This window comes from Gymnoscopelus braueri (genome assembly GCF_963280865.1).
Source record: "Gymnoscopelus braueri genome assembly, chromosome: 8".
NCBI lineage: Eukaryota > Metazoa > Chordata > Actinopteri > Myctophiformes > Myctophidae > Gymnoscopelus > Gymnoscopelus braueri.
The window spans coordinates 6,287,685-6,299,934 of record NC_137609.1 but is presented as its reverse complement, the minus strand read 5'-3'; the positions used below and the strand labels follow the sequence as shown (position 1 = coordinate 6,299,934).

General features: G+C 41.2%; 1 protein-coding gene across 1 annotated transcript; it reads left to right on the top strand.

The window, feature by feature from the left end:
- Nucleotides 1-7,023: 7,023 nt before the first annotated feature.
- On the top strand, nucleotides 7,024-11,734 carry LOC308090357 (lipocalin-like). The gene is made up of 6 exons (XM_080435495.1): nucleotides 7,024-7,173; nucleotides 9,031-9,170; nucleotides 9,496-9,575; nucleotides 10,416-10,529; nucleotides 10,942-11,043; nucleotides 11,566-11,734. The coding sequence occupies exons 1-6, from the start codon at nucleotides 7,081-7,083 to the stop codon at nucleotides 11,583-11,585; spliced, it is 549 nt and encodes a 182-aa protein (XP_080291621.1). The 5' UTR covers nucleotides 7,024-7,080; the 3' UTR covers nucleotides 11,586-11,734.
- The last annotated feature ends 516 nt before the right edge of the window (nucleotides 11,735-12,250 follow it).

The following is a 12,250-nucleotide window of genomic DNA, read 5'->3' as shown; positions in this document are numbered from 1 at the left end:
TAATGAAGGCCACAATTGTATATATATCTTTTTTTTTTTAATAAAAAGGAACCGGACCATTAAGAGGGAATCGTGAATCGTTAAAATCTTATAAAGGATCCCAAGTTCAACTAGGGTTGGGAATCCCAACCCCAGTTGGCACCGTCTCTCTCTCTCTCTCTCTACTGTACAGATGGGGCTACATGAATTAGAAGTCCACCATGAAGGATCCTGAGCCTTGTTGTTCTTTACAAGTAATGCAATACCAGTTCTGACAATCAGTACCTACCTATCTCTATGAGAGAGAGAGAGGGAGAGGGAGGGAGAGGGCCTATTTCATCCATGCAATAACCCGGCCAATTGCGTATACCGAACCTCAACAAAGCTGATCAACATGTAGCAAAGAGGGAGAGGGAGAGGAGGGAGGGAGGGAGGGAAAGAGGAAGGGAGAGAGGGGGGAAAGAGGAAGGGAGAGAGGGGGGAAAGAGGAAGGGAGAGAGGGAGGGAGAGAGTGAGCGAAAGAGGGAGAGAAAGCCATGCAATAACCCGGCCAATGCTGAGTACCAAAACCTGAACACGCTGATCGACAGCGCGAAGCACGACAAGCTAATGGTTAAACATAAAGAGAAGGTTGACTTCTGTGTGGCTTTATCATTACCTGACAATGATTGGTCAGCTCTGTCTGTACTGATAAGACCCACAAAACAGCAGTGAAAACAATCATGTTGATTATAAAATACCAGTGATTCTCAAACCTTTTCATTTCAAGGACCCCCAGTTTACCATGCATTCAGCATTCACCGACCCCCATAACTCTCAGAGTGTACAAATGGAACCAAATGGGTTCCATTTGTGCACTCTCAGAGTTACCAATCATCTACTGTAGCTGCATGGGGACTCCCTGGGACCCCAGACCCCACCTTGGTTTACACTGATAATAAATTGGATAAATTATTTCATACATGCTCATTAGGGATACTGTACTGTATATACTGTTTTTTTAATATGCTGTTATAATTTACATTGTCATATTACAGTGCATTAACATGTATATTAAGTTATGGGAATGTAGACAAGTAAGTACTGTACATGATAATAATGATGCCTGCTGTCCAAACTTTTATCAAACCTTTATGAGAATTCCTTAAAGGACCACTTCACCCATTTTCAACCTAACTTCATATAATAGGTCCTCACTAATGCTCATGATAAAATGGTACCATTTTTTTCTACTTGGTCTGTGTCTCACAGGAGGGCTGTGAACAGTCCAGAAACCCGTCTACCAGTGACATCATCATTAGGCAGGATTCCCCCCCCCCCCCTCAAATAAAATTTTGTATTTAGATTTGTATTAACGTGAGAACACTGGCTTCTATTATTGCATTGCAACTTTCCAGGAATACAAAGCCTGCAGTTTCTATTAGCTTGAATACCCCATCGATGATGTCACTGGTAGACGGGTTTCTGAACGGTCCACAGCCCTCCTCTGAGACACAGAGTGATTAGAAAAAAATGGTACCATTTTATCATGAGCATTAGTGAGGACCTATTATTTGATACAGAAACTCGGTGTGTATGAAAGAAAAAGAAAATCCTCTTGAAAATAAAACTAAACTGGAGCAAATATCTGGTAAAAAGGTGTGAATGGCTACATCTGTACCACTGCAAGACTGACCCCATGTGGCAGCCACTGGAACAGCAAGTCCAGTATATCGCCTATCCCTCTGTCCTTGATTGTTCGATATCATCAAACTGTGGTTTCTGAAGTGCTGTCTGACTAAATTGTCCTATTAGTCAGCTGTTGAGATTGATGCCAGAGTTGTTATTATGTGATGGGATTATTACAAACCTAAAGTGATACGATGGTTAATTGCTGGCTAACGTTTAAAGAGATTGAAGCACTTAAATATTATTTATTGTCATATGTGTGTGAACTTATATCACTACAAGGGCCAAATGTCCCCACAAGTATAGTAGAATTTGACTAATAGACACTGTGAGGACAATTTTCAACAAGAGAAATGTTTGTTTGATGGTTATAAAAAAATGTTGGGCTTGATTTATACTTAGTTGTGCTATGCTGTCGCGCACCCAAAATAGGCGAGCTACAAGCACACACAATACCATGCATTACAAGCTTGTAGGGTTATAGGGCTATTTTGGGCGTGCAACACTGGCGTGCATTTAAACTCAGGCTTTAGGGTTAGGGTTAAAAATGGCAAAAATGTTACATACAAAATGGCATTTATAAAATTATGGTCCTATGATCTTGACGTCCTTACAAGTATAGTAATACAAATATGTGTGTGTGTGTGTGTGTGTGTGTGTGTGTGTGTGTGTGTGTGTGTGTGTGTGTGTGTGTGTGTGTGTGTGTGTGTGTGTGTGTGTGTGTGTGTGTGTGTGTGCGCGCGCGCGCGCGCGCGCGCGCTGCGCGCGCGCGCGTGCGTGCGTGCGTGCGTGCGTGCGTGCGTGCGTGCGTGCGTGCGTGCGTGCGTGCGTGCGTGCGTGTGTGTGTGTCAGACAGGAAACAGGCAGGCTAGCTGTCTGGCGTACAAAGCTGTCCAAGAGCCTTCTGGTCCAGGCCTTGAGGCTGCGGTACCGTTTGCCAGAATCAGTCCACGGTCGGGGTGAACTGGGGTAAACTAAACATCTGCTTCAATAGCTGTCCCGACATGTACCTATACTCACTGATGCTTCTTCCCTGACTTAATGAGTGTCTAGTCAGAATGCAAAAAAAGCTCAAAATGCTAATTCTTATTTGTATGTTTTTTGTTAAAAATGTTGGGTTTTTTTGTGTGTGTTATATGTTTTTTTTTGTGTTCTTGCTTTTGGCAACAGGGGACCATACCAAGTTCTTTGTTGATTAATATTTTCTCAATCTTGATGATTAATACATAGTTGTTGTTTTTAAATACTGGACATGTTACTGTCTTTGTATTATTTCATAGTAGCTACATACATTATAGAGGTACGGCTTGGCGACAGATTGTCTGACAAAATGAACATCGATTAAGAACAATGTGAACTGTCACTTTTAAATGTAGGCTACAGTACAAGTCTGTCATGTTGGACACAATGGGAATTCATATGATGTCAAAGTTGTCATATATGCCCTATTTTATACTTTGTTGTATGACAATGTTGTATAGCTGAAATAGACGATATACAAGCTAGGAACACATCAATGTGACATGATGTGAGCTTGTAGATGTGTAGATGTGCTATTTTAGCTATTTTCACTCTTTTCGACAATTTTGGGACATTTCTGAAAACTTAAAATATCTACATGTTTGAAAAACATTCGCTTTTTTTTAAATATATAGGCTATATTTGAAAATGTTTGCCTATAATGACATGCCCAGAATAGGGACACGGGGTTAAAGTGGTAAAATACCCCAACATGTAAGTGCATAGCATATTGTTGATACATCCATCCCTCCATTCAGTATTACCATGTCTGCTTATTATAAGCTACTTTGGGCTTGCTTTTCTGTAAAGTTGCTTGTAAATATTGGTGGCTGTGGGTTGCGTAGGTTTGTAGTTGGCTTGTTTCTAAAGTGTAGTCGCTTATTTGGTCTTGCTTCAAAATTTTATATTATTATTATTTAAACCAGTGGCTCTCGAATATTTTCATGTCATGGACCCCCAAATTAATACGTCCCTAATCCCCATCTGAAAATGTTTTTGTGCCAGGGAGCCCCGTACCCGATTTGTGTTGTTAGAATGTTTCAAAAATCTTCCAAATATTTCACAGTTTATTAGAAGCTCATAACTTAGTCTTAATAATAATTCTTTACTGTCTGTATTATAGACACAGTCGAGGAAGCAAGCAGCAGGAATTTTGAAAGATGCTGCCCAATGGACACACGTAAAAAAAAATCCAACCAGTCACATGACAGTTGACCATTAGCAGGTGATGGTAAATTAGGTTAGTGCACAGCCTGTGTACACTATGCCTATGCCAGCATAATGTGAGTTTTTCTAAGCTTATGTTATTCACTATGGTGCAACGACTCAACAACTGCTGAATGTGGTGGTGGGTTTTCTTTAGTTTTTTGTTTTCTCCATTTTTTGGGAGATTGGGAGATCTGGTCACACAACTCCCCATGTTATTTGAAAATAACTATGAAAACGTACATCACTATTTACAAATAGCCAATGTATATATATAGGTTCAAAGTGCTCATGTGGCCTAGTTGCTTCTTTTGGGTTTGTTTCCATGGACCTGGTTACTTATTACTCTCACAAAATCTGGCCTCCATCCCCGGTACAGTGCGGATGGAGGGATGCAAGCGTGCATGGCTGGGTTAAGCGTGGGTGAAAGAAAAAAAAAAGACCAAATGGATGGTGTCCCTGTTAAAACTGGAATGGTATGTAGGTTGGTGCAGGTTCTGTTTTATAACATGTATCTACCTGCTGCTAACCTATTGGCAAAGTAGTCCACCATTCAACCCTGATGCTATGCAGTGGGGGAAACAGCCCACAGCTGTCCCGAGATCTTATCATAACTAACTGTATAAGTACAGCGCAGTTAATGGGATTCTCCTCAGGAACTCCATTAATCATCGTGGCAACGGTCCATCACACTGCGCTTCTCTCCACTCCCCATCGCTCTTCCTACAGGAGCCTGTGGGATCTGGAATCCTTTCATCCTGACCTCATGTGGCACTAAGGCAGCGCTATATCTGGAGGCTCTGATATTACAGTGTATTGAACACTGTGAAGACTTGATGGATACACTGTGCATTCTTACAAATTATACTTATGCATATGCACCAACTGGGAAATTCTGGGTCGATACCCGATGTTTAAAATAACAATTTGATCGATAGCCAATGATGATACTGATGTTTTCTTTTTTCTTTTTTGGGGGGAGGGGGTTTTGTTTGTTTATTTTTTTCCCTGGCACCCTTTTGTGCCAGGGAAACAAATTTTAAAAGTATTTCAGCCTCTCATCACACTATGTTTTAATGAGCACAAATCCAATCAAACAGATTTGTGAAACAACATATACATCTACCACTGGCATCGGTGAATGTCATCTTATTTGCCAATTAACAGATATTAATCAACAAAGGGCCGCCCTGGTGAAGCGGTTAGAGTATAAGACTTTCATGCGGAACTTGCGGAAGGTCAAAGTTTCGAACCCTACTTGGGATCGACGTCAGCACGGGCATGCGGTCGCAACAGGTCCCTAACGCCAAATCAAATGGGTTCAGATCTGAGCCAAGTCTCCTGCAAGAGACGCGTCTGAAGTCTGTCCTGCACGGGAGTTTGCAGACGTAAAAAAATCAAAACAGATGAGAGCCAACAAGGTCGAATATCGTTCAATACCGATGTTTGACCTACTAATCGATGCATCCCTAACTTATAGATAGACTGTACAAATGTACACTTACTCATTCAGAGAAACAGTGCAGATGTTTAGTGTGAGAAACTGTCAAAGTATTTGTTTCTTCTATTTTATGGTTCATTCTCACTGTTCTGTTGCTGCTATCGGCTATGACATCTGTAATTCCCTTCATGGATCAAAAGGTTTATCTTATCTGAATTCAAGTTCAATGAATAAACTGATAACTACAGAAGAGCGTTGACCTGGCGTGCATGGTTCAGTTAAAATATGTCATAGTTACAAGATATGAGACGAGACCATGGGATCCTCCTGATCTCGTGGCTACAAGATATTAAGATGTGAGCACGAGATCCTGATCTTGTGGCCTCTGGATATTAAGATGTGGCCTCTGGAACTAAGGTGTGGCCGCTAGATGAGGTTCTTGTGGCTGTGAAATCAGTGATCGCGTGACAGCTTACTGAACAGTGTACACGCCAGTCTAACCTCGCCTCCCAAACAGATGGCACACAAGGAGGAATGAGGGGTAATTTCTGGTGTCAAGCTTATAGAAGACTACAGGTGTACTTTTATGGCGGTTGTGAAGGAGGGTAGGGAGTCGCACTTTTTTGATGGCTGTTGGGCATTCCACATCTTGGTGGCGTAACAGTATAACGAATTCAACCCCATGTTTGTGCCGAATCTGGGTTGAACGTGAGGCTGGTGTTAAACGTTAGGCTTGCATGATGAGCCTCGACCAAATGAACCCTATTGTCCCTTTTCTGGGGGCGAACATTCGGTGAAAATAGCAGATCTACAAGCTCACAACGTGTCGTGTTGTTACACGTTGAGTATTCTGTGTACATTTAGTGTCGAGGGAAATACTAGCGTACCTGGCATAGAACATTGGCGGACCCTGGTCAACTAAGTAGGGTTTACAGTAGTTAAAGTAGTAGTGGTAAACAACATACCTACATGAATGAGTGATATGAAAAGATATATTACCGGATTAAGCGCAGAAAGACAGCGGCACAGCAGCACAATGGAATCAAACTGTTTTTTTTTGTTTGCCTCACAACGCACTGTTTTTAAACTTCACATGACTATTTAAAATAGTCATGATTGGTGGGTAAATTAAAGTTAAATGAAGGTTCTGTTAAAAAAGAAAAAGACATCTATCAATCAGCGTGCACACACACACACACACACACACACACACACACACACACACACACACTCATGGGATGTGTGTTTACTATTGTAAGTGCTGACAGTTGAGTTTGATTCTCTGGTCTCTGCCCACAGAATGTCCTGGAACATACCACTGCTTTGTGTACTACGGACTAACTGTTTATCACACTGTCCATCTATTATGTTTTTGTTGATTTATTTTTTATGGAAGGGCGTAATGGTAGCATGCATGAGGAGAGAGAGAGAGCGACCACAGAGAGGTTGCGTGTTGTTATCCCTGCTCTGGCAGGCAGGGATATAGAACATAACACCTGTTTGCTCTCTGGTACTGTTTTTTTTCTCCCGCAAAAGGTTTCTCTTGTTTGAACTCATCCCAGCAGCTCCAGGGTGCAGGGGATGTTGGGGGGGAAAATGCTAGTGGGTGTGTGGTGTGGGGTGGAGAGGGGGGGTACTTTGATTATGCAACCTCATTCTCCACTATATAAGAGGGTGTCCCGGGCAGCAAAACAAACCTAAGTATCCAGGTCAACATCCACGTTAATTTCATTCTGATTGATCATCCATCTCCTGCAGAAGCGAAGATGACGATACTGTTGGGGATGATAGGAGCGATGCTCTGCTCCTTGGCTGCTACTGCCGAGGTCACACCTCAAGCAGACTTCAATTTACAGGGGGTAAGAGAGACAACTACCTGATTAACAAATCTATATACTGTTTACAAAGTATTATTATTATTATTAATAATAATATCATTAGTTGAATTATTTATATTATTATTATTGTTGTTATTATTACTATTGTAGTCTACTATTTGTTATTGTGATAACTGTATGTAACCACACAAATGTATCCAACTGCACAGGGGATTTTTTTTTCAATAACAAAAAGCTAAATAAGAGAGAGTTAACAAGTATTATATTAACTGAAGTGTTCATATTGTATAGCGACTACTTCTTCCCAATATTAATTAAAACATTTAAAACTAAGAGGCATGAGCTTAGGCATTAACTGTGACGCGCGTAGACTCCATACAAAACAAAACAAAAACGTCTTGCGTTTAAGTGGTTTATTAACTCAAAATAATGTAGGTCCAAATGTACCCTCTGACTGACTGAGTGGCTGACTGTCACGCTGACTAACACCTGACATCAATCAACCTGATAAGGAGACAACGAATCAGGAGCTAATCAATCAATTAACAAAAATGAGACAATCAGAACAAAGCGTGGGGAAACAAAACAAAACAAAAATAAGGCATTAGGGTAGAGGTAAGTTTATGAACTATGCCCTTGTTGTGCATTTGTAAAACGCCTTTACTTTTTTGGTCTGTCACTATTATTGAAATAATATTGAGGGGGAAATTCGATGAATTGAGTACAAAGGACCCCAATGGAAACAAGCCATAGTGCTTTCTTGGGTTTAAAATCCTCTTTAACAGACTTTGTACTGAACTGTACTTCCCTGTGCTGTGTTTGTCTATGCAAACTGTTAATAAAGTATTCAATCAATCAATCAAACAAACAAACAAATGGCCTACCTCTCCGCCCGTGCGTCTCTCATCTCCAAACTTCCTCCTCCTCCTCCTCTTCTTCCTCCTCCGCCTCCTCCTCTTCTTCCTCCTCCTCCTCCTTCATCCCATTCGTTCTCTTCAGCCTGTCCAACATGGGGGAGAGAGTGCGCTTTTACTTGATGTTTACGCTCACTTTGCGCGCAATGGAGGTGTAAACTTTACACACCTCCATTGCGCACAGCATAAACATCAAGTAAATCACCGTTATGTGTATATTTTATGAAATTATTTTGTATATTGCTGAAGTAAATGTATGTAGTGCGGTGCCCCAGACAAAAGACCCGGCCACACAACAACTCTGCCATAGTGCCATTCATTCGTCTGAGTCTCACAGCTCTATTGGCATTGTAGGTTGTTGTGCGTCGGTTTGCCGAGTGGGAAACCGACGCACAACAAGGCCCGTACTTCTCCGTACATGTACAAAAAATATATATAAGGCACTTACCCGGTTGCCCCAAATGTCAACTAGCTGTCCGAAGTCTTTGTGCAATGTATTAGTCCGTATATTTCAATGAATACGTGTTTTAATCCCGTCTGTGGCCAATTCTGTCGGAAGTTTGTAACGATAGTGACGGGGCGCACTCGGTGAAAGCCGGAATTACACTCAATGTAAACAGGAAGTTAACGAGGGAGTAAAATGGCGTTCGTCCACAGACGGGATTAAAACACATATTTATTGAAGACTACCAACTAATACATTTCACAAAAACTCCGAAAGGCTAGTTAACATTTGGGGAAACCAGGTAAGCACCTTATATTTTGCATTTGTACATGTACGAAGAAGTACGGGCTTTACTGGTGAAAGTTCAGGGCACTCTGTGGGGGTGGTCGCTAAGACTCGTAGATATATATAAAATGTCAAAATCGATCAAATACATAGCAACGATAGTCTTGAGTTGGGTATTCTTACCTCTCAAGACTAAATTAAACCAGTTCTTTGTCCTCGTCCACACACACACAGGTGTCAGGGAAGTGGTATATGATCGGCTTTGCCACCAACGCCCAGTGGTTCGTCAGCCACAGGAGCACCATGAAGATGGGCACTGCGATGCTGATGCCAACTGCCGACGGGGGCCTGGACATGGCGTACGCCAGTCTCACGTGAGTGTTCATTAGAAGATAGACTGGCGGGCTGCGGCCACCTAAACAATAACCTTGTGGGCACTGGGGCAGTACCCATAGAGTTACAATATATCGGGCAGTAGCCTACCTCAGTGTTAAATTGGCTAAAAAAATGTATATATATATATCAGATATAGGCATAGCCTACATTTAACCCTTCAACTGCTTGTTTGACTCTCCAGTTTTGGAGCAATTTGTAGCAACTGTCGAAATATTAGACCTAAAATGTCATAAAGACATGATTATAGCCTACCTACCATATGTAGTCCTTACCACTGTGTGTTCAATGTCCTACTGTTCACAGTGCTGATGGCTCTTGCTGGAGAATGACCCACCAGGCCAAGAAAACAGATGTACCCGGGAAGTTTATGTTCAGGAGTGAGCGTGAGTGGAGACCACACACACACACACACACACACACACACACACACACACACACACACACACACACACACACACACACACACACACACACACACACACACACACACACACACACACACACACACACACATTACATGCATAAATAATCATACATCCATTTTATTCGTTTGTGTCTGTGTCCTGTGTAAGGAATGTTTTTCCATTGCATCTTTTTTACGTTCCCCAAAATAAATACTAAAATAAAAGGACAGCACTCAGATGAATAAAGAAGGTTACAATGGTTTCCCAACCTTTTTTCTGCCAGGGCACACCTTTCATAGCCAAAAGATGCCAGGGCACACCTAGATACGGTATATATGTATATTTTTACAGTGTAAAAATATACACATATATATATATATACACACACACATATAAATGTGTTGGTAAAACAAAAAAACAAAACATCTAAAACAATGTACTGTATTTAACAATATGAGTATAATCTCTTCTCTTCTAGTCTTCTAGTGTTCTTCTTCAGATCCCTCAGTACCAAATTTTATTTTAAATGTAAGGGGTAAAGGAGGGAGAAGGGTTAAAATAATGCAAGAAGATGCATGCATTCTGTATAATCCTATACAGTATTATCCCAGAATAGGGATCAAGTGGTTAAGTTTAAAAAATGAAATAGAAAGTTCTTATCACAAAAAAAGATTTGGGGCATCCCTGTAGTAACTCAGAGGACCCCCTAGGGGTCCCGGACCCCCTGTTGAAGACCCCCCTGATTTAAACTTTGGGCCAGCAGTCACAAGGGTTTTATTGTAAGAGACATGTACACCTACTTTATCTTTCCACCCTCAGGTTGGAATAATGATAACGTCATGATCGTCGTTGATGTCAAGTATGAGGAGTACGCCCTTATTCACACCGTCAAGATCAAAGGAGGCGTTTCCACCGTCCTCAACAAACTATATAGTAGGATGTGCATTATTTCATCTATATCTGCATGTTCATGTCACTCACACCAGTGGTTCTAAAACATTTTCATGTCAGCGAGCCCTACACTGATTAATTCATTTGACCGTGGACCCCCAGGGGTCCTTGGGGGGGTTCCAAAATGATTTAGTAGCCTACAGCATCACAATCACTGTAACCACTTTAATCTATTTATACATCTGCTATTTTTGATAGCAGATTTGAATAAGTTTGATCATTTTTTAACATAAATCTTCTCTTCTGGGGGTCCCTGGCAAAACCTTTCTCAGATGCAGGTCCGTGGCCAAATATATATCAATTTGGGGGTCTTGTGCTTCAAGCTGCCCCAACAGTGTGGATAACAAATATATTGAACAGAACCGGACGGTATATTTTTTATTTGTCCTCCCAGGCCGAGGGCCGACTCTCTCCCCTGAAGTTCTGGACAAGTTCCAGCAGTTCTCGATGGACACTGGAATCCTGGCTGAAAATATCGCTATCCTACCCCAAAACGGTATGTACGCTATAGTTCGTGAGTTTAGTTTAAAGGTAGGGTAAGGGATATTTTAGTAACAGTGCTATAGTGTTCAGTAACAGGAGTCTCCTCATCTCTCCAGCTCTTTAATAAACAGAAAATACATTTTCAGGTATAGGTGACAACATTTCTGCCAATCAGGAGATAGTACCCATTTATCAGATACATTTTTTTAGTGTTCCAGTTCCAATTGTGTCTTCTCATTTCTTTGTGTCATCACTTCCAATGTCACTTCTATATCCTGTCTGAGTTCTCTATCCTCCTGATTGGATAAAATTGGTATCCCGACCTGACAATGCAATTTTCTGTTTTATTAAGAGCTGGAGAGACAGGGTGATCCCCTTACTGAACAAACACTCAATAGCAATGAGTACTATCAGAATATAGAGCTATTTAACACTTATTTTAATCAAAGAAAATCACTTACCCTACCGTTAATGTGAAAATTATCAATAACTAAGATTAATGTTGCAATGATACTCTGTGAAAATCTTCTCTTAGATGAGTGCCCTGCCGCTTAATCTGCCTCCCTGGTGTTCAACCATCAAACACACTATCTGAGGGCCTCCGCTGGCCTAGCGGTCCAGGCGCATCCCACATACGCTGGTTAATCCAGCTTGACAGCGTGTCGTGGGTTCGACTCCCGTTCCCGACAACCTTTGCTGTATGTCTCCCCATTTCCTGTCAGCCTACTGTCCTGTCTAAATAAAGGCATAAAAGCCCCAAAAATGTATTTTAAAAAAAAAACATGCTGTCTGCAGCTTTATCTGTTGTCTCCAATCTGACAACAGTTATGTTGATACCAATTTCATTTCTCCGACTTGTGACAATAAAATACTACTAGTATTATTGTGCATTTCTCTCCCCAATCCATCCCTTCTTTCTGCAACTTTTCCACGGCTCAAGTTACAATCCAGAGACTCACCATCTCAAAAGCTGGACAACTTAGAAAATGAATGCAGGCACATTATGGGGACCAGGGGTCTTATCAAAGTCATGGATCATATAATCTTTATTACGAAAGAGGGAAGATGTTATGCAATATCATTCGATCCATGACCAGTATTCATACTATATGTGACAAGTTGTTACTCTCTGGTTGAGGCAGGGTGTTCATGATTGTTTTTAAATGACATACAGTACAGTATGGATTGGATGCCTATCAATGACATGAACACATCCAATA

What these genes read in the sequence shown, in the direction of transcription:
- LOC308090357 (XM_080435495.1), top strand. Translation starts at nt 7,081, where the DNA reads ATGACGATACTGTTGGGGATGATAGGAGCGATGCTCTGCTCCTTGGCT. An exon ending in ATGGCGTACGCCAGTCTCAC is followed by an intron (nt 9,171 to 9,495) that starts GTGAGTGTTCAT and finishes TACTGTTCACAG; the next exon opens with TGCTGATGGCTCTTGCTGGA. An exon ending in CGCTATCCTACCCCAAAACG is followed by an intron (nt 11,044 to 11,565) that starts GTATGTACGCTA and finishes ATCTTCTCTTAG; the next exon opens with ATGAGTGCCCTGCCGCTTAA.